Source organism: Amblyomma maculatum, chromosome 3 (genome assembly GCF_055883805.1).
Source record: "Amblyomma maculatum isolate TAMU_Amacu chromosome 3, ASM5588380v1, whole genome shotgun sequence".
Lineage (NCBI taxonomy): Eukaryota > Metazoa > Arthropoda > Arachnida > Ixodida > Ixodidae > Amblyomma > Amblyomma maculatum.
Genome location: NC_139346.1, coordinates 17,360,975 through 17,382,067, shown reverse-complemented (window position 1 = coordinate 17,382,067; position 21,093 = coordinate 17,360,975). Strand labels below are relative to the sequence as shown.

The following is a 21,093-nucleotide window of genomic DNA, read 5'->3' as shown; positions in this document are numbered from 1 at the left end:
ATTTCCAATTTTGTGGCCTCAGGGAGATTTCTACAGGCAGCCTTGGATATACCATGTCACTGGAGGCATGACCCACTGTATTCACACTGCATTCGCTTCAAGCAAAAAGAGCTTGCTTTTGGTCATTTTGGACAAATAGTGACCCCATGCGTTACCCGTGGACACACGAGAGGTTTTATTGCTGTGTCTGTGACATCAAAACCTACTGTCTCTTTCCAGGTTTCCCCCTCTTTTGAAATGCCTTCACTCTAGGTATATTGAAAAATGATTTTTTCTAGTGCGAAGGGTGCACTCTGAGGAATGTGAATATGAAGTGAGCATGTGAAGAGAGAGGGTAATGTGGAGGGTCTGGTTGAGGAATAGAGTAATGGTCAGCGGAATTATAAACAATCATGCCACGAATGCGCAGGTGAGCCACCACCCACCCATGTTGGCACAGTACTGTGAGGGCCGTGGCTGGCGCTGCTGGCAGGAGTTCTCTATGTCCAGCAAGTTCCGGGGCAAGTACCTCCAGGTCAGTGCTGCTCTCACTTTGCTAAAGCTGCATTTGCAAACAGCATGGTATGCAGTAAAAGCTCGTTAATTCGAACTGCATGGGACCGAGAAGAAAATTCAAATTATTCGGTGAATTTGAACTTCACGGGACCGAGAAGAAAATTCCAATTATTTGGTGAATTCGAGCTTCACGGGACCGAGAAGAAAATTCTAATTATTCGACGAATCTGAACTTCATAGGACAGAGAAGAAAATTCGAATTATTCAATGTTCGAATAATTGAATGGCCTCGAAAAAACTGACAGGAACCTTTTGCAAAGCTGTAAATGTCTACTCGCATAATGAACCCACTCAGGTAATGAACCCACCCACCCACTCCAATTTTTGCCTAAGAATATGGAAAACAAAAAGAAGGTGTCAGTTGTTAGTGCTTACCTCTCAAGTGCAAGGTGCCGGGCTAGTTGGTACTGCATAACGAATATAACAGTGCAAAGAACAGGACGACGGACACAGGGAGGCACGGACAGTGCCTGTGTCCTTGTTTCTTCCTTCCATATTTCGTCCCATTCTTTGCGCTATTATATTCGTTATGCTTACCTCTGTTTCGCGCTGTCACTGTCCGCAGCGCATTTCATAGCAGTGCGCCAAGATGCTGCGCTGTGATAACATCATGGTGTGTTTGTTTACCTTTTGACGTTAGCTCTAGCAAGGGGGGAAGCAAATTTGGCAGTGTGCTAACGCTTGTCCAGTTGTGCAAGTCTCGTTTTCAGTACGTTCCCCTTATCATTCCATGGGCAATTGGGGCAGGTGTTGTTTACTGCTGTTCAGTCATTGCAACGCATGATAGCAGCGAAGTCTTTTGAAGCGAACAGTGCTAAAAGTCAGTGCCATGATTGCGGCGTGTGCTTCCATGGACTGATGGGTGGAAGGATGGAAGACTCGCAAAAAAAAAAAAATTTTTCCCGTGTAATTTGTAGCGCCCATCCGAAGTCATAGCCTTTATGGGCATTGGCTGGGACCGCACCGACAGTACTGATTCATATTTATGAATGAACAAGGCTCGAAATTATGAGTATTTCATTGCGAGTTTAAGAGATTGCATGGAAGAGAGAGTAGGCAGCCGCCACCGTGGCTGCGCGCTGGTCATGGTGGCATTTAGGCTTAGGCGTAGCTAATTCACTGACAGAATGTAGTCCCTGCGAGGACAAGACTATTTTATCCATTTTGTGCTTTGTTGTCTCCATTATTAGGAAGATGCGCACGTTGTGGTGATCCACTGTTTATGCTTCACTGTTTTATGGTTTTTCAGTGATTATTTTTTTGTCTTTTCCTGATTTTTTTTTTTTTTTTTTTTCAATTTACTTCTTATTGCTTCTTCTTGTACTTCTTGTACAATTTACTTCTTGTACTTCTGTTCTTTTATTAACTTTTCTGTTCCAATTAAGTTGTGACTAGTAAGTTATATATATATTTTTTTGCCTCCCTCCCTTATTTAATACCCTCCAAAGAGGGCTTTTAGGGTACTAGGAATAAATAAATAAATAGATAAATATTTCCATGGCACTTCACTACTGTTATAAGTGGGTTTGACTGCATAATCTTCACAGCAGACCATACAGTTCTAATCTAGATCGGAGTCTTGATCCAAGTACGCGTCGATACTACTATCGCTGGCCTCTGCTCCACATTCAGCTCCAGCTCCTTCTGATGCCTCATTGTCGTCCCACACCAGGTAGTCTTCAATCGCGTTCAAGGCTTTTGAATTTCCTGTTTCTTTCTCTTTTTTTAACTTCTGATGACCACGTCAGCGGCAATCATGCCCCACGCCTCCGACATCCAACTGCACGGTAGCTCCTTAGACCATAGAGCTTCTTACTCTTACACGTTAAAGAACCCCCCCAGGTGGTCGAAATTTCCGGAGTCCTCCACTACGGCGTCTCTCATAATAGCCTGAGTTGCTTTAGGACGTTAAACCCCACAAACCAAACCAAACCAATTTTACCTAGAGGGAAAGCTGTGTTGCCATCTATGGGAGTTTACATGGAGTTTTCTGATGACCATTTCAGGCCCGTGAGCACCCAAAGCATCATGGGTCGGATACCTACTGAGTGCAGAATCACAACTATTGGCCAAAACTAATTTAAAGATAAACGTTGTTTTACTGTAAACAATGTCCTAACATTCACTTTTGTCACTATAAATTGCAATAAGAGAGAAACAGCATGTCTGTGTGAAATTTACTCAATATAAGCGATGGCTCTTTCTCCTATTGGCTTAGCTTTGAGCAGCAGATACCAATATTTCGCACTTAATAGGCACACTTTGAAAGGAAAAAAACGTAATTATGGCTGCGCAATCACTTAAGAAAGTTTTTAGTGGCATTTTGGGAAACAGAAACCTTTTATTGGCAACGCCTGCTTTTGTGCCTTCGCTACTATGGCTTTTGCGGTCTATGTACTAACCTTGAGATGATGGTAATTAAAAAGAGACATCATAGTAACGCCACTCCGTGCACCCGAGAAAAAGCAACTGCGCCGCACCAAGTAGGGCACCAGCCCATGATTCTTAGTGCGCCCATGGTGCTGAAGTGCAGCGCCCTCAGCTTTCCCTCTAGTTAAGAGTGTAAGCAACTCTATGCCTTAGACGGCCTTCTGATTTTTCTGCCCAGCATCATAACATGTTTGTCTTCGGCCATCGATTCTGTGTACAGCCTCTAAACGTTAAGTTTAAACAGCTTTATTAAGAACAAGTCTAGATGCATTGACCTAAAGCCACCTGGAATAATAGCCAGGCTCGTGCACAGTTCGGTCAGCTTGGCCGTAACAGTTTTCTGGAGGTGGCCACAAAAGCTATCCACTACAAGAAGCAACGGAAAAAAGCAGCGCTCCCACTCCCCGTCCCCACACAGTCTTATCCACTCAATCATTAGACTTGCAGTCATTAACCCATTTTCTTGCACATGCATCAGGGGATAGCTTTCCTTTAGGAGTGTGTTAAAACTACATAAGGAAGCAGCTTCCGGCCGTCTAGCGTTACGCCTAGCTTAACGGTGCACCTCTGCTTTTCGGCGCCTGCAGACAGTCTGCATACAGTTAAACCTCGGTATAACGAACTTCAGTATAACGAAATCCTCGATATAATGAAGTTACAAGGAATACATCACATAATGCCCATTGGAAACTATGTATATCTTACCTCAATACAGTTGAACCTCGATATAACGAAGTCCTACTTGCAGCCGAAAATTTCGTTACATCGCGAATTTCGTTACGCTGAGGTTTCCATGTTTCGGCTGTCAAAATAAAGTATACAGTTGAATCCCGCCACAACGAATACCGCCACAACGAAATTTCCGCGACAACGAATAATTTTTTATTCCCCGCGAGTATCCTATAAGAAATAATGGCCTAAATTTCTCTGCACAACGAACCATTTTTGCAGAGCGTTTCCGCTTCAACGAAATTTTCGCGTTCAAAATCGAAACCGAAACTAGTTTTATTGGCGAGAAGTCCAAGTCAAATCCAAAGCCACATTAAGCATGAAATCACGTGATTGCAGTTCCGCCATTTTGGCTTTGTGTCGTGGTCGCGTTGTTCACTCGCTGCCTTTCTCTTCGACAACGACGAGTTTTCATCCGCAGGACACGATGGCAACGCAAGTGAAAAAACGCAAAACTCTTTCCCTTGAGCAAAAAGCTCAAATAATCGCCCAAGCAGAAAGCGGAAGGAAGAAAGCGGCAATTGCTGAAGACTTCGGAATTCCTGCAAGTTCGCTGTCAACGATTCTAGGCAATAAGGACAGCGTGAGAATGGCACTTGCTTCAGGCACATCCTCGAAGCACAAAAAGGTGACGCGGCCCCTCCATGAAGATTTGGACAAAGCAGTGCATGCGTGGTTTGTGGAAGCACGAGCCAGCAACGTCCCCCTGTCCGGAAGCATCGTCCAGCAGAAAGCCTTGAACTATGCATGCCTACTTGGCATTGATGATTTTAAAGCCAGCATTGGCTGGCTAAACCGTTTCAAGGCCCGCCATAACATCGTTGGAAAAGTGTTGTGCGGCGAGTCAATGTCAGCAGACGTGGACGGAGCAGCTGCTTGGAAGGCGAGTAACATGGCCGGAATTTTAAGCAACTTCGCGCCTGCAGACATTTACAACGCCGACGAGACCGGGCTATTCTACGAGATGTTGCCGGCTAGGACGCTCGACTTCAAGGGGCAGCGCTGTCACGGCGGCAAACACAGCAAAAAACGCATCACAGTGCTGCTTTGCAAAAACATGGATGGCTCGGACAAGCGTCCGCCGTTAGTCATAGGCAAAAGTGCCAAGCCGCGCTGTTTTAAGGGAACTCGTAGCCTACCTGTGCAGTACAAGGCGAACAACAAGTCATGGATGACCCGCGCTATTTTCACCGAGTGGATGATGGCATTCGACCGCGACATGAAGCGGCAGGGCCGTAAAGTTTGCTTGCTTTTGGACAATTGTTCAGCGCATCACTCCGACGAAGTCAAGCTCACTAACACGGAGCTGAGGTTTTTCCCTCCCAATTGCACGTCTGTCTTACAGCCTCTCGATCAGGGCGTGATTCTTAGCCTGAAGCGCGCTTACCGCGGGAGGTTAATTCAGCGGCTGCTTTTTAACACTGAAACCGGCCGAGACACGAAGGTGGACCTGTACGTGGCACTGCAGATTATGTCTGCTGCCTGGAGCACACTGGGGCGCTCAGTAATTGTGAACTGTTTCAGGCACGCCGGATTTGCCGAAGGTCGACCCGTACACTCTGCTGGCCTAACACCAGGCGTTACAGACGACGACGACGAAGAGGCGTCACCGGCTCCGGGGATCGCGGCCGCCTGGAAAACGCTGGGAGAAATAGGAACCGTGCCGCCTAATCTCGAGCTCGACGAATACATCGGCGCTGACGCTTGTGTTGTTGTTCACGAAGATGTGAGTGATGAGCAGATCATAAAAGCTGCCCGGAATGATAAGGACTCTTCCGATGAAGAAGACGACGACGTACAGGAAGCGCCGGCTGCGGCAACCGCCGTACAGGTGATGGACGCTTTTGATGTCATCAGGAATTTCGTTGCTGTCCGAGACGACGATGTTGCAATGGGTTTGCTGACCGAGTGCGAAAATCGCGTGACGGCGTTGCTCGCCGTGAAGCGTAAGCAAACCAAGCTTACAGATTTTTGGCATTAAACGCCTTTGCTGCTGCTTGGGCAATTCTTTCTGCGTTTCACGTCAAATTTTTGCGATAACGAAGTTCCGCGAGAACGAATTTTTTTTCGTGCACCTTGAATTTCGTTATAGCGGGATTCAACTGTAACTGGTTTGTGGATCACTGCTAGTTGATGGGAACTTGTAAAACACTTATTGAGGACGGTACGGTCACACTAGCTCTATCAGTCTGTCAACACTGGGCTTTTTTTTCCTACGAGGACATCGCATGCAAAATTAAAAAAAAAAACGGATGCTGCAAGAAAATTCGGTTTACTAACTCAATGGTCGTGTTATTCATGGAATTATGAAACTGTTTCATGAATGCAAAAATGTTTATTGGAACTTTGTGGAGTACGTGCAGTCGATCCAGTTCACGTGGCAGCAAAGAACTCCGTCAACTTCAACTTACACTTTTTAATAAGTGTCGGCGTTATAAGGCGCTCGTATGTTCTGACAAAATGTGATTCACTGGAGAAGGCAATGGCAACCCACTCCAGTATTTCCTGCCAAGAAAACCTTATGGCCAGTCACAATACCATTAATGATATGGCGCCGGAAGATGAGCCCCCCAGGTTGGAAGGCGTCCCACATGTTACTGGGGATGAACAAAGGGCGATTCCTAGTAGCTCCAGGACGAATGAAGCGGCTGGGCTAAAGCCAAAAGGACGCTCAGTTGTGGATGTGTCGGGAAGCGACTGGAAAGTCCGATGTTGCAAGGAGATGTATCACATAGCAACATGGAATGTAAGATCTATGACGCAAGGTAAACTGGATATCGTCAAGCGAGAAATGGACAGATTGAACATTGATATCTTGGGTATCAGCGAGCTCAAGTGGACCGGAATGGGAGAATTTAACTCTGGCGACCATTATGTCTTTTATTGTGGGCACGAATCCAAGAGAAGGAATGGGGTTGCTCTCATAGTAAACAGAAGAATGGGCAAAGCAGTGCTAGGGTACAACCTCAAAAACGACCGAATGATTTCACTTCGGATCCAAGGTCACCCTTTCAACATAACAGTTATCCAAGTCTATGCACCGACCACTACTGCTGAAGAAGCTGACGTTGAGAGATTTTATGCGGACCTACAATGCCTTTTAGACCGCACCCCATCATCAGACGTAGTTTTTCTCATAGGAGACGGGAATGCTAAGGTAGGGAGTGAAGAAATATCCGGAATTACAGGCAAGTTCGGTCTTGGTGAGCCAAATGAAGCTGGGCAGAGGCTAGTAGAGTTTTGTCAAGAATGGCAGCGTTTGGGCGAGTTGGTTAGACATGTTAAACCTGGAAAGCGCATAAAAACAACGGACAACAGAAAGAGACAGACACACGAGCGCTTACTTGGAAGTAAGCGCTCGTGTGTCTGTCTCTTTCTGTTGTCCGTTGTTTTTATGCGCTTTCCAGGTTTAATTTGTCAAGAAAACAACCTGACCATAGCGAATACTCATTTTCAACAGCACAAGAGGCGCCTGTACACATGGACTTCACCGGACGGTCTGTACAGGAATCAGATCGATTATATTATTTGCCGGCAGAGATGGAGAAGCGCTATACAAGCAGTAAAAACAAGGCCTGGGGCCGATTGTGGCACCGATCATCAGCTTCTTGTTGCCAAGATTAAGCTTCGATTGAGGAAAACGCAAACTAGAAGGCCTTTCAGGTATAATCTGGATCAAGTTCCATTAGAATATGCTGTGGAAGTGAGGAATCGATTTCAAGAATTAGATCTAGAAGACAAAGAGCCCGAAGAGATGTGGACTAATGTTCGCGATATAATACAAGAAGTTGCTACTAAGGTAGTTCCAAAGCAAAAGAAGTGCAAGAAAGCAATCTGGTTATCTGAAGAGGCTTTGCAAATAGCTGAGGAAAGGAGGATGGCAAAAGTTATGGGGGAAAGACATTACCTTCCAGGATTCCAAGATTACCTCGGAAGGAGACTGCAGCCATGAAATTAGGAGACGCCTGCTTCTGGGAAAGAGAGCAATGGTTAGCCTTGACCGCCTAGTAAAGAGCAGAGACATTAGTCTGCCAACCAAGATCCGTATAACTCGTGCTATGGTCTTTCCAGTTGTGATGTATGGATGCGAGAGTTGGACTGTGAAAAAGGCTGACCGCCGAAGAATTGACGCGTTTGAATTGTGGTGCTGGCGAAGACTCTTGAGAGTTCCTTGGACAGCCAGAAGATCAAATCAGTCGATATTGTCGACCATAAACCCTGACTGCTCATTGGAGGGTCAAATTCTAAAGTTAAAGCTCAGCTACTTTGGTCATCTGATGAGAAGAGAGGAGTCGCTGGAGAAAGATTTGATGTTGGGAAAGGTTGAGGGTCGCCGGAGAAGGGGTAGGCAGCGAACGCGATGGTTAGATGGCATCCTCGAGGCACTGCAGATGAAGTTATGTGATGTTAGGAAGATAGTGAGAGACCGGAAAGCGTGGCGTGACATGGTCAATAGGGTCACGACGAGTCGGACACGACTGAACGGCTGAACTGAACTGATGTAGACAGGGCCTGCTCATGTGAATGTGCACCCGCGTGCGCACGCAGAACATCCAGCGCATCCATTACTTGTGTCGGTGTAGGCGCGCTGCTCGCCACATGGGTGTCTTGGTCAGAGTCGTCATCCTCCATTCCCGTGTCGGTGACACTCTGAATTATAGCGGCATCATCCAGCTCTTCGGTTGTAAGAGCACAAGCGTCGCTGAAAACAAAGTCTTCAAGCGTCACGTCGCTGGGAGCACCACCCTGATCGCAGAGTAGCTGCCGCGAGTCACCGACGTCTGTGCTGGATGTGGATGGCATGCTTTCGTGGTTGTCGTCATTAGCTTCGCAACCCAGTTCTTGGTTTGAGTGCATGCTATCCTTGAAGCCCGCTTTTTTGAAGCAGTTCGCTATAATCTCTCTGCTCATCGACTCCCATGACCGCGATAGCATCTCCAAGGCCATGAATACGTTGATTTTGGTCTCTCTTTTGAGCTCAGTGTTCAGCAGCAGCCTCTTAATCACCCGCTTGTGGTACAAACACTTCACGCTGTTAATAATACCCTGGTCCAGTGGTTGTATCAGGGAGGTGCAATTTGCGGGAAAATATTCGAGCTCAACGTTGGTGAGCACACAGTCTTGAACATGATGCGCGGAGCAGTTGTCCACAAGTAGGCAGATGCTTCTTTCCTGCTTGCGCATTTCAGCATCCAAGTCCCTCAGCCATTTTGTGAACAAATCCCCCGTCATCCACGCCTTTGTGTCTGACGTGTATTTCACCAGCATCGTTTTCTTGCCGCTAAAGCTGCGCGGCTTCTCACTTGTTCCAATTACGAATGGCACGCGTTTATCGCTGCCATTCATGTTGGCACAGAAAGGAACAGTTAAACGCTGCTTACTGTGCTTGCCACCATGGCATTTTTCATTTCGCAGCGCCAATGTTTTCTTTGGCAACAGCCAATAGAAAAATGTTGTCTCATCGGCACTGTAAATGTCGGCGACGTCAACACGCGCCAAAATGCCCGGGACACGATCACACAGCCAGTCAGATGCTCCAATCTCGTTCGCCTCGGCCGACTCGCCGCTGGCCACCTTTCCAACAATGTTGTGCCTCTCCTTAAAGGGGTCGTGAAACGAAAATGTAGCTGCCCAGTTGCAATTCTCCTTGCTTCAGTAAACATTAGGCATGCCGATTCCAAAATATCTCGTCGAAATATTGCTTCTGCATTTAATAATACCATTCTGAAATCAAAGCATTTTTGCGTTCCTGAAGCGACCATGCGACCCTGTAGGCCGGAATTGGAAGTACTCGCCTACGTCATATTTAGCCGTTTGGAAACGCAGATATAATCATTATTTCCCATAAAATAATAGGTTCCTGTTAAAGTTAGCAAATAAAAATATAGTATATCAATTATTCGCTCACGCAAACGCATTTCTTCAACAATACTGTCACGTGACGCGCGGTCGGCGGCGGCGGCGGAGCAGGACGGGTGGTAAAGCTCACTTTACGGGTGGTGTCTGCTTCTCGCTGCGCTCTGGAACAGAGCGAGAGGTGACGCTCAAGTTCAGGTTTTCGGTAACGACGACTATACCTCGCTCCGCCGGGTACTCCAAACGACAATGGTTCCAATCTTATTTGTTGTTATTTTCTTTTTTCTTTTTTTTTTTGTGAACATTCGTGATGGAGCACAACGTCTTGAGCAGTCTCATACCACCGGTACAACTTGGTTGTGCGGCCGCTGCTGTAAACTTCTTTTTTTTTTATTCTTGGCGTCATTAAAGATACGATCTAAATACGGTTTCAGGTCAAAGAAATCGACAAGTGTGTTCAATCCGAGTGGTGGGTGGAGTGTTTCAGGAGCGGGCGCCGCGGCGCGTACTCGTATATTAGTTGATCACCTCCGCGCTGCATCACTGAAAATAGCGTGTCGAGCTTCGCTTCCTTTATTTCGGCCGGATGACCTGAACTATGGCACTACACGGAAAGCCGGAAACAGAAAAAAAAAAAAGAAAAAGGTTGCTACAATGTACTTGGGTGGCCCTTTCACCCTACGCGTTGTCGCAGCTTTGCTCCCCAACCTTCCCGACGCCTCTTTCGTAACCTTTCTAAAAAAAAAAAAAAAAAAAAAAAGAAAGAAAGAAAGAAAAAGGAAGCATACTTCCTACAACGTCTACAGTGCTCTGACTTCGCCTATTTTTTCTGTCACCGTTAGGTTCTGGGTTTAGGCGTGTTGTGCGGGTTTGAGTGCCAACCGTGTGCGTCGCGAGATTACAGCACGGCTTCTCCGAGTGGAAGTAACGTTCGCTTTCACAAGTTTTGGCACACCAATTGGGTTCATGTGTTCGTACTACTTTCTACTGGAAATCCTAAATGAACCTCGGCGTCATTCGAAGCCTCGGCATGGACCGGAAACGAAGAAAGCTCACCTCAAACCAGCATTTTGGTGGCATATTCAACCAGCAGGCCAATTAACTCAACGTCATGCAGGTTCTAGTGCACATGTTTTCATGCAAACTATGAGTATCATCAACGAAGGAGGCTTTACTATACATACCTTTTCAGCACGCTGTTTTATGACTGGTTAAAGTCTGGTACATTTCAAAGTATAAGGCACATATTATTGTATGCATGTCTACAGATTGCAGATTATGCTGGCTTGCTTCTGAATGAGACTGCAAAACGCTGAAAACAGTGGCCACCTTTCAAAGCAGCTTTTGCAGAAAACCGTTTGATTTTTCTATTCCCCATGAGCCACTATTTTTCGAGGCCATGTAAAGGTGAACGCAGCAACTAGAAAATCTAGGTTTGTCAGTGCCACAAGGACCACCACTTTGTAGTACATTTGGGCATTATCTAATGTTACCAAATGAGTGTTAGAGACATGTTGGTTTCAAAATAATTTATTGGTTGGCCGCAGGTTCATCAGTGCATACAAAATTTTTAGGCTAGAAGGAAGTTGACCTAGAGCAAGACATCTTTTATTCACGCTTCTTTGCTGTCTTCCTCTCTCCTAAATACACAAATGTGTATATACAGCTTCACAATCATGATGTGCTGAGGTCAGTGCTAAATAAAAAAAAATGCATCCGACAAAGGTATTGTTAGAGATTGAGTACACAAAATTCATTCTAAGTGAGCCTATATATGTCTTGTAGATTCCAAGGGAAGGCAAGTATAGCAGGGGGCAGCAGAAACTCGGCAGGCAGATGAGATTAAAAAGTTTGCGGGGATCAGATGGATGCAGCTGACAGAGGATCGGGTTATTTGGATAGATATGGGAGAGACATCTATACAAGCAGGTATATACACAACTGCACAATTATGATGCATTTGCGGTCAGTGCTAAAAAAAATTCCACCCACTAAAGGTATAGGTGGGGAGTGAGTACACAAAATTCATTCTAAGTGAGCCTATATATGTCTTGTAGATTCCAAGGGAAGGCAAGCGTAGCAGGGGGCAGCAGAAATTCGGGCAGACAGATGAGATTAGGAAGTCTGCGGGGATCATATGGATGCAGCTGACAGAGGATCGGGTTATTTGAATGGATATGGGAGAGGCATCTATTATGATCCCTTCCCCATTATGATGTATCTGCAGTCAGTTCCAAAAGAAGAAAAATTCTACCCGTCAAAGGTAAAGGAAGGGAGTGAGTACACAAAATTCATTCTAAGTGAGCCTATATATGTCTTTTAGATTCCAAGGGAAGGCAAGTTTAGCAGGGGGCGGCAGAAACTCGGGCAAGCAGATGAAATTAGGAAGTTTGCGAGAATCATGCACCTGGCACAGGATCGGGTTATTCGGATGGCTATGGGAGAAGCATTTGCCCAGCAGTGGGTGCAGTCAGGCTAGTAAAATCAACAAGACTAACAACTGGATGAGTTGGTACTGATTCATCTTAAAACCAGCCAGAAGACGAAACACGTGAGAGGAGCACAAGACAAAGTTTGACTAACAACTGAAATGTTACTGAAGGAAAGAGGCAAAAGAAGATTCGCACAGAAATGCACGTGCACGAAAAACCCCCAAAACAGTGAAAGCGTGGAAAGCAGAAAGGGTCTAAAAAATCATCTAAAAAAAGCAAATTCCTTATGGTCAAGAACCACTCGTTACAAAAGGGAAGCCACAGATCCAAATCCAAAGGCACACTATACTGCAAAGGCTAAGGACGTGTGTGTGGCTAAGAAATTGGTCAACAGTCTTTTGGGGCCTTTTTTACATGTGCATCTCTGTGTAAGTCTTCTTTTGCCTCTATCCTTTAGTAAAATTCCAGTTATTAGTCCAGCTGTCCTGCAATTCTCTCTTCTCATATTTTCCGGCTTGTTTCAGAATGAATAAGGTGATGACTCTACAAACCTTGCGCAAACTGGAAACCAGTGTAACTGTCAGATGGAAACCTTTCCCTTATTTGGCTTGCATTACAAATAGGGAGGACTTTACTGTGATGTCTGCCGAGGCACCCCCAAAGCCAGTGCGCAAGCTGGCTGTAGCAGATGTAGTGGTGCCTCCTGTTGACAAGAGAAAAAGCAATATTCACTTTTCAGCATAGCAAAATAAAAATATGATTTAGGTCTTTTACAAATTTGAAAGTTATTCATGCATCTGTACAATTAATTCCTGCCTAACAGAAGCTGTACAGTGTAACTTTCACTGTCAATTTATTCTCCCTGGAAGTATGGCAAACTTTGAATTCTGCTGCAGGTGATTGAGAAAGAATGAGACACACCCAATATTAGAACTCCAGTGCAATCACAATTTGCTACTGCAGCAAAATAATGCCTGAAGGCAATGCAGCTTTTGACTGACAAAACCTGGTAGTCGTCTTACACCCTCTATACTAGTGTTGTGGCCGATGCCAATGTCCACGCTGATATCATCCGCATAGCACGAAGATGTTAAGTATGCGACTTATGCATTAAGCAGCTCTGTGCATGGAGTCATTCTATTCGAAGGAGCCATAAACTACAAGTGCACTTCTGTCAACAGCTCTCAGTTGTTTTCCCACAACACGCCACGTGCCAAACTTTCTGCAAGTGCCACAAAACTACTTCATTTGCTAACTGTAAAATTTCCAACACTTACTCAAACTGTGGAAGTTTCGGTGTACTGGCCTTTGGGAGAACGTCTTTCTTTTTTTTTTTTTTTCTTTTTTTTTTTTTTTTGCATTTCAGCACATGTAAAATGTCAGTGTCAAAGCATTTTGGAGAGGTTTACTGTGTGGAGGTGTTGATGATGGTATCAGTGAAGTCAATTTTTTTAATTATATTTGCACACTATACAACGCTCACCTAATGCAAGTGGGTAAAAAAAAAACTAGCAAATAAAACTTTGAGTGCTGGTATGGTGGTTGTTCTGGCAGCAAGTGGGGACAGGCTATAACAAGAGTTGTCGGGCTAGTTAGTGATCGTCTGCAGAAGCCAGTCCTGCTCTGTGCGTTTTTCTCTTCTGTGTCGTTTTTTAGTGCATCTTCCCACGGCTTCTGCAGGAGACAGGCTACTTCACTGCATGCAATTTCACTTAGCACAGAGTCCTCCGAAATGAGATTGCTTTTGTACTTATTTACTGCATTTCTTGTGGCATTCCTTATGTATTTATGTTGTGAAGTGCTGCACTTGCTGAAGGTCATACCTGGCCAATAAAACAAGCGAATGTGTCCGGACAGCGTCCCCCCCCCCCCCCCCCCCTTCTCCGTTACTTCACATCAATGTGCATGCCCTTTCCATTTAGCAAGTTCACACTATCAGATGATGCGTGTTTTCTCATTTACTCGTGCATGAAATTAAGCAAACCAGTAATTTGCATGGTGAAACGTCATGCTCATGCGCTTCTACGAAAACAAGAAAAATATGAAAACCAGCGATGTTGTGTTCGCGCTAACGTGGCGCAATATCAACACTGTAGACAGTGTAGATGATCGCAGGTAAGTAACGTTAAAGGGGAAGCTTTTTCTTGCTCGAGAAAATGAAAAACAGGTGGCCGCTTCGCCTTTCGCTCAAGGTTCTTACCTCGTGTTCTCGACTAGCAGTCCATGATCAAGAAGCATTTGGAGTAAATGCGGATGATCTGTAACACCCAGACGGCTGCTTCAACTACGTAGTCGCCGCCGGGATCTCGCCAGATGCTCTCAAGAGCAGTCGGCATCGGCACGCACCGCCCGCAGCTGCACCTGTTCGAAAGCTTCGGTTAGCGATTGCGCACTCTCGCAACGGTCAAACGTAGGCTAGGCTGCAAGACTCGGACATACATACCATGCGTAGTTCCGAAACGGCTGGGATCGGGAGGCTGACGGTCGTGGCTTCTGTAAGCCGGAGTTGTGCCGCGGTTACCGCGGCCTCTCGACACAAGTCGGTCGCTCGCAGAGTCCATCTTCGCCGACCTGGCACCCGAAAAGTTGCGTCGGCGTAAGGCTCAAAGCCCACGACGTAACCATGTTTTAACAGTAGCGACTATATTCTAGTTCACTATAGCAGCACAGCGACGCGAACCTAGGCGTCGGCCATATTATAAAACCCTGTGTGAGCGTAGAGTAGGGCACAATTAGAACCTCTAAAATACACCGAGCTTGGTCAACTTTGGCTCAGCAGGCTCCGGCAACGGGAGCTTTTCATTGGCTTAGCGCTATGACGTATCTTGTTGAGTTGAGGAGGACGCGCACTAGCAAACCGAAATTCTGTTTTTGTCGCCATTAAATCAACGCGGGCGATGAAACGAATCGAGGTATATCATATGATGCAGGACAAGGATTCCATTTAACTAAGCCGTGCAAAATTTCCGGAAAACGTTTCACGACCCCTTTAAATCGTTGGAGCCACCCGCTGCTGGCTTTGAAGTCATCGCACCCAAGAATGCAAGTGAAGTTCAGGGCCTTCTGTTGTAGAATGACCCCGCTCAACAGCATGTTTTTGGCACGCATATCCAAGAACCACGTGAAGAGGGCCTTTTCTACGTCGACGTAGCTTGCCTCCTTTAATCTTTTCCGCTGCAGGCCCGAGCCACCCGCACTAACGGTAGTCATAATGCTGTCTTTCAATTTAAGAATCGTAGACAGTGAACTCTGCGAAAGTCCATACCTTTCGGGACAGTCTTCTTCTTTTCGCCGTTCATTACTTCAGTGATGATCTTGGCTTGCATGTCCATAGACAAAACTTTTCTCTTGCGAGGAGCACTCATCTTGGACACAAAACTCACTGCACGATGAACGGAGGCAAGTCGAAGAAACGCTGCTACTGTTCGTAGGCCTCAGTCGAGCTCAACAACGCGACACTCTTTGTCAGCCTCCTCAGGCCCTCAGGCCTCGCGTATGCGTATTTCCGGTTTGCGCTTTCACGTTCCGAGTCTTCGACTGGCCAGTGGCGTCATGGCATGACGCGTCTTGAAATTTCCGTGCCGCGGGTTTTGTATGCGTACGACAGATGGCGCGGCTGTACGTTCTCGCAGATTCCCAGACTGCCGGCAAAATTGGCGCGTAAAAGGGCAAATACAAAAAGCGTTTTGTCTCGGCTAAACTTTTATCTCTCATTCGATTATGAAAGTCTCTCCTGGCACGTGCATGCGATGCGCAAGGACTTCGTTACATCGAAAGTGCGGTGCAAAATTACTTCGTTAAATCGCGAAAACAAATACATGGTTTTCAAGGGGGAAGTGATTGGGAAATGAAAAAAATGCGTTACATTGCGAATTTCGTTATATGAGGTTCGACTGTGTAACGAAGTAAATGTTTCTGTAATTTCATTACAACAAAATCTTCAGGCAAATAAATTTTACCCGAAAGGACAAAAATTTCGCAGAGGAAACGACGGCCGAAGGGAAAGCGTTGCCAGCGCGCGAGACTTGGGTAACTCACGTGGACAAGCCTCCCGGGGCATGCGGCATTCGCTCCCTACAAGCAAGAGATAAGCAACTAAAGTATCTGTGCACCCCCGCCTCCAGCTTTTTTTTTTTTTTTTTCTTGCTTCGTCGCAAATAGAGGAGAGCGGCGGCTTCGTATCCCCCCCCCCCCCTTTCCTGCTCACTCCTTTGCTGCGATCCAAAGAAACTCTTCCCCGTGCCCTGCAAAGGCTGATGCGTCAGCTTGCACGCCCGCCTTTTATCTCTTTCCCGCACGGCCGTCGCACGGCCGCTGCTTTTGCAGGCGTTGTTTGTGCGCTGCTTGCCGCTCGGTTTGCCAATTCCGACTCTCCTTCGCTTTGGTTTCCCGCATGCTTTGCTGCAGCAGCTGTTTGTACGCTGCTTTCTGCTCTAGTCGTCGATTCTCTTCGACTCTCCTTCGCTTTGTCACTGCCTGGGTCCTTTGCAGGAGGACACAGGCAGTGGAAGTGACACTGACCAAGTAACCGTGAAGTGGTTGACGCAGTCTACGTGCTGTGGCGCCACGCGAGTTTAACAGGACAGCAAGAAGCGATGCAATCCCTGTGGGCCTATGAACGCAGCGTGAGGCCATCTCTGATAGCTAAGCAGACGCAAAAGAAGGCCACGGAATACTTTCAGAGGAAATAAAAACGAAGCCCTTACAACTGGCAAGTGCTTTGGTAATGTTTCTGCATGCTAGGCATGGAATTTCGAGGTTTAACTGTATTTGGTTCAGCAGCATGGTAGCATCTGATTTCATGCACACGAATGGGCTGGGACTGTGCCATTATCTAGATTTCCAGATTAAGGGGGGGAGCCTGACTTTTGATAACAGAAAAAAAATCATAAAACAATCGATTTTTGGAAGATTACATACTCCTAGTCATATAAACTACCCGTTCTGTAATTGTCAACGCTGAACTCGTGGGAATACTTGAAGTTAATTTATTAGTTATATAAGCTGTGGTAGTCCCAGAGCCGCGAGCACCGCCATTATTGTCTTATTTTGTTTGTTACTTCTTGTGCTTTCTTTTGCCATACTCGGGTGGCGCAGTCGAGGCATGGCTCGGTTTCAGTTGGGAGCCTCATGGCAGCTGTCGAGTTTGCCACATTCGAATTCGAGGCTCTAATTGGATTATGTGCGCGTCACGAGATAGTGGGGATTCCGGCATTCTCTTTGTCTTTCACCATTTTTGCGATCGCCGTCTTTGCAAGCTGTAAAACCGGAATTGTTTTGGGTTCGGTTTGGGTTCACTCCAGTAGACTCAGGTTCGTTGTCTTCTTCTAGAGTTCTTCTGCACCTGTCCGAGGGGCTCGTCGATTTGGTGGGCGACGTGTAGTTCACACCCTCATTGAGACGAAGGACGACATGCTTGAAGTAACATGACGAAACTTAAAATTATATAACAATAAGAACACAAAGTGCAGAAAAGTTATTTACAAAGGACAGAGGCAATCACACTTTACAAAAGAGACTGAACAAAAACTAAGCACAGCTCCACAAGCTGACACGCTAACTGCAACATGAGTTCAAAGCTCTCTTTATGACTTCTAAGCCGGGCCCTGCCTGCTACCGCAATCGTAGCTTCCCCGAGCCAGAACCAGCGATCGCTGCACGGCGCAAGCTCAAACCAATTCAAGACTCAGAGAAGTTGTGCAAACAGTGCTGCCAAAGCTATGCTCCTCCTCTCCAGCTTGCTAAAGAAGTCCGTAAGTTTCTGGAACCCATGGACTGCATGCTTGGTTTCCTCAAGAACACGAAGTGAGGAGGACCAGGTTCGTACAGTGAGATGTATTTGTGGAGCAACGTGCCTTTTCGCCCATGTCGATGGAGCCGAGGGGTAGCCGGGATTGCGCAATCGGCTGCGCTTGTTTCTGGTGGCTACTGAGCCCTTCCATCTGCGCTGCTTTCTCCGGCGTGCGTGCCGAAATGTTTGGGAATAGGCCTTCGTGGCCTTACAACACCTTTCGGGTTCGGTTTAACTGTTTCAAATGGGTTCAGAAGAAACTAAGTGTAATATTTTACTCCAAATTTTTAATATTATTGAGTTTTCTTTCCTGTTCCAGTACAGTCAACGACCGAATTTTCGGATATCTGATATTTTGGACGTCTTTGTGGAACCGCTACGAGCCCTATGGTGTATCAGGACATCTGAAATTTCGGATGCTTGAACCCCCCGCCATCCTGTTTTCCGGACTTTTTGGCGCGACAGGAGGTCAAAAAAAAATCACAAAAGCCGCCATTTTGGCTGTCTCCTAGTCTGCGAAGCATCCGAAGTGTATCGCTGCTTTAAACCACAACTAGCCGAATCTAGCCATTACGGACCGATTTGGTCTGGACACGCTGGCTGTATTTACCAGCGCCTCGAGTTTCCGGAGGTGCTGTTTCGTTTGCGCAGACCACATGCTGTTTGGCTTGCCTGGTACGTGGTTGCTCTGCGACGCTAGGCCTTAGTGCCTCGACGCTCGTTAGCAAGCTCCACTGTTCGTAACATGAGGATTTCATTTGCCTGCAATGGTCCCCATTCCACCTTCGTCGTCCTCGCCAATGGCGTCGAAGCGCGGAAAACAGTACCATTTTTGCGGAGTTCGACTTCTGCGGAGAACTAATCGACGAGGAAACAGTCCGTCAGATATGGCGAATTCGGAAGACTAGTGTTGAAAATGAGAAGCCAATGCCTGTGCCGCCTACCAGCGCTATGCAAGCAGAATGCTATCCAAACAACAAACAAATTCTGCAAGACAGTGCAGCAATAACACCAGCTGCCCTGATGACACATATGGGTCTTGAATATTTGAGGCCCAGGTTTTAAAAAAATCGTATGCGAAATCTACTGCACTATTTGAGCTGAAATAACGTTCACAAAATATCGAACTATAGTCTACATTATTTGATGGGATTCAACATCGGTGCTTGCCTAGATTTTCCATAATCGACGAAAAACTGTTCTCGGTGGCGTGCACAATTTTCGCAGAAGAGAGTCAAAAGCTGCTTTGACATGGTGCGCCATCTGTCAAGCAGCGAGGTAAGCGCGCTAACGGCCAGGATGGCGCTTGCCTCGCTGCTCGAAAGTGTCCAAGTGAAGTTTTTATAGTGTGGTTATTTTTTTATTGTTCCCGCAAACTAAGAACAACTAATGGCATTTATCTTTTGAACTAATTGGCCAATTGGAAAATAATTGCTGTCCAAGGTGGCCTTCCCGCCATCAGCTTATCATCCTAAAGTCTTAGTCAACCAAAATTGCATCTGCTGACGTCGCATTGCATAAGACTTCTCTGCACCGGTCATGTGACTCATTGCGATGTTGTTGAACGATAGAAAAAAAAACATAATTGCGTGACATTTTTTTTTAGCAGATTCGCCATTTTGTTTTTGAGGTGTGCGTGGTTATATATTTATCTATGTAACTCAGCTTACGAATTATCTGTTATTATTTCTCTGCCTAAGAAGGTTCTGGAATGGGCAACTTTCCCCATGAACGACACCAGCAGCCACGCGTTTTCGGAATTAAATGATAACCCGACACCAGAGATGGAGGCCATGCATGTTACAATATATTTTCCTTTGTTCTTGTCCTCTTTTTGCCAGGGACGATTTTTCAATATGATTGTGATGTTTGTGGTGTGCAGGGCCGCTTTGGAAATTAATGAGAAATGCGCTTTGCAAGCAGTAATAAAAGAAAAACTAATGAAGGCAAGTTGTAGCAAAAAGGGTCGGAACCATACCATTCAGTTCTAAGATGGCCGAAAAATTTCGGGGTTTCAGTTCAGTTCCAATTTGACACCCTTGTCTTTGCGATCTCTCACCATGACCTCTGAGTGGTTTCATGTAATGCTTCAATTGTTGCGTGGTTGCCCACAATGCCTCAAGGTGCGACACGCGTTCTGTGCATGGAAGCATGAAGGTCGTCCAAGGTCGTCCACATCGTGAAGCTCCAAGGACTGTATTGACGCTTGCAGTGTCCTAACATCTGCCACAGTGGGACCTAAAAAAATGACAAGGTTTTAACACTGCTGAACGAAATACTGAGCGAAAGCATTAGCTGCGGGTGACCGAGCGTTCTTCTCTTCTTTCTCAGCCAACATATAAAGCCCCGCTTTAGCCAAGCCGTATGAAGGTGCCTTAATGGCCTATAGGGGTAACGTGAACGCCAGTGTCCTAGCAGGCTGATTCTGACATAAACCGTCCCATGTGAAACGAGAGACGTTGGCAGCTCCTGCCAGCCCATGTGTCACGTGGGGTGTGACGTCACGTGGGGTGTGACGTCGCAGCATCACGTGGGTGCAGCCACACTTAGCCGACCGCTTGAGTTAGTAGCCTAGCTCTCACCCTAGTGTCACGCGGGTGCAGCCGCGCTACACTGAAGGCTCGAAACCTAGAGTAGTATTGCTTTCGCAATAAAAGCAAGGAAATTTAGAAAGGCCTTGTCTTGACCTTTGGTACCTATCCAGAAATGAATTTCACAATAGAACTGAGAGTTGAGCTAGTTGGTGCATCATTTTTTAAAAACACACAGCGCAACAAACGTTGGACAAGCGAGTAGACTCCTGTCTACTCGCTTGTCCTATGTTTGTTGCGCTGTCCATGCATCCCACGAGGGATGCATGGAGGGCACCTGCTCTCGCAAATAGTTCCTCAAGACCATGTAATTTCCAGAAAAAATGTCAGCATGTCATACGCACACTTGAGCTCAGCTAGAAAAGGACCTCATTTAGAGTGGAATAGTGAGCTTACAAAGAAAAGAGCAGTGTGACTGGTAACAAATGCGTGAAGTTGCGGCAGTTCAACAAAAAGTAGGGGTGTCTGAATACCAAGGTTTTCAAATATATTGTTACGTTATACATTGTTAAGTAACCAAGAACAATTGTTTGGCGTTCGCCAAAGTGGCACTTCTTAGAGTTGAGGATGAGGCCTGCTCTCTCAATGCAATCAAGAACCATGGCGAGGCGGCTATTGTGTTCCTGGAAGGTCTTGCCGAAGATCACGTCGTCCAAATAGCACAAACAAATTTTCCACTTGAGTCCGCGCAGAATAGTGTCCATGAATC

At 46.2% G+C, this 21,093-nt stretch overlaps 1 protein-coding gene and 1 long non-coding RNA gene across 4 annotated transcripts in view; one reads left to right on the top strand and one right to left on the bottom strand.

The window, feature by feature from the left end:
• Positions 1 to 21,093, top strand: part of Osbp (oxysterol binding protein) — a 192,407-nt gene that overhangs the window by 105,812 nt on the left and 65,502 nt on the right. For both annotated transcript variants that reach the window (XM_084597320.1, XM_084597322.1), the window contains exon 5: positions 410 to 514. In XM_084597320.1, the coding sequence (XP_084453446.1) occupies positions 410 to 514 (105 nt within the window). The remainder of the gene's footprint in view (positions 1 to 409; positions 515 to 21,093) is intronic.
• Positions 11,013 to 15,238, bottom strand: LOC146194282 (uncharacterized). Of its 2 annotated transcripts, XR_014705857.1 has the most exons (4): positions 14,446 to 15,237; positions 14,203 to 14,363; positions 12,554 to 12,705; positions 11,013 to 11,266 (listed from the first exon to the last, which is right to left on the bottom strand). It is a non-coding gene; the product is annotated as an uncharacterized LOC146194282 (long non-coding RNA). The 2 variants fall into 2 exon arrangements; XR_014705856.1 differs by lacking the exon at positions 11,013 to 11,266 and having other exon boundaries at positions 12,242 to 12,705; positions 14,446 to 15,238.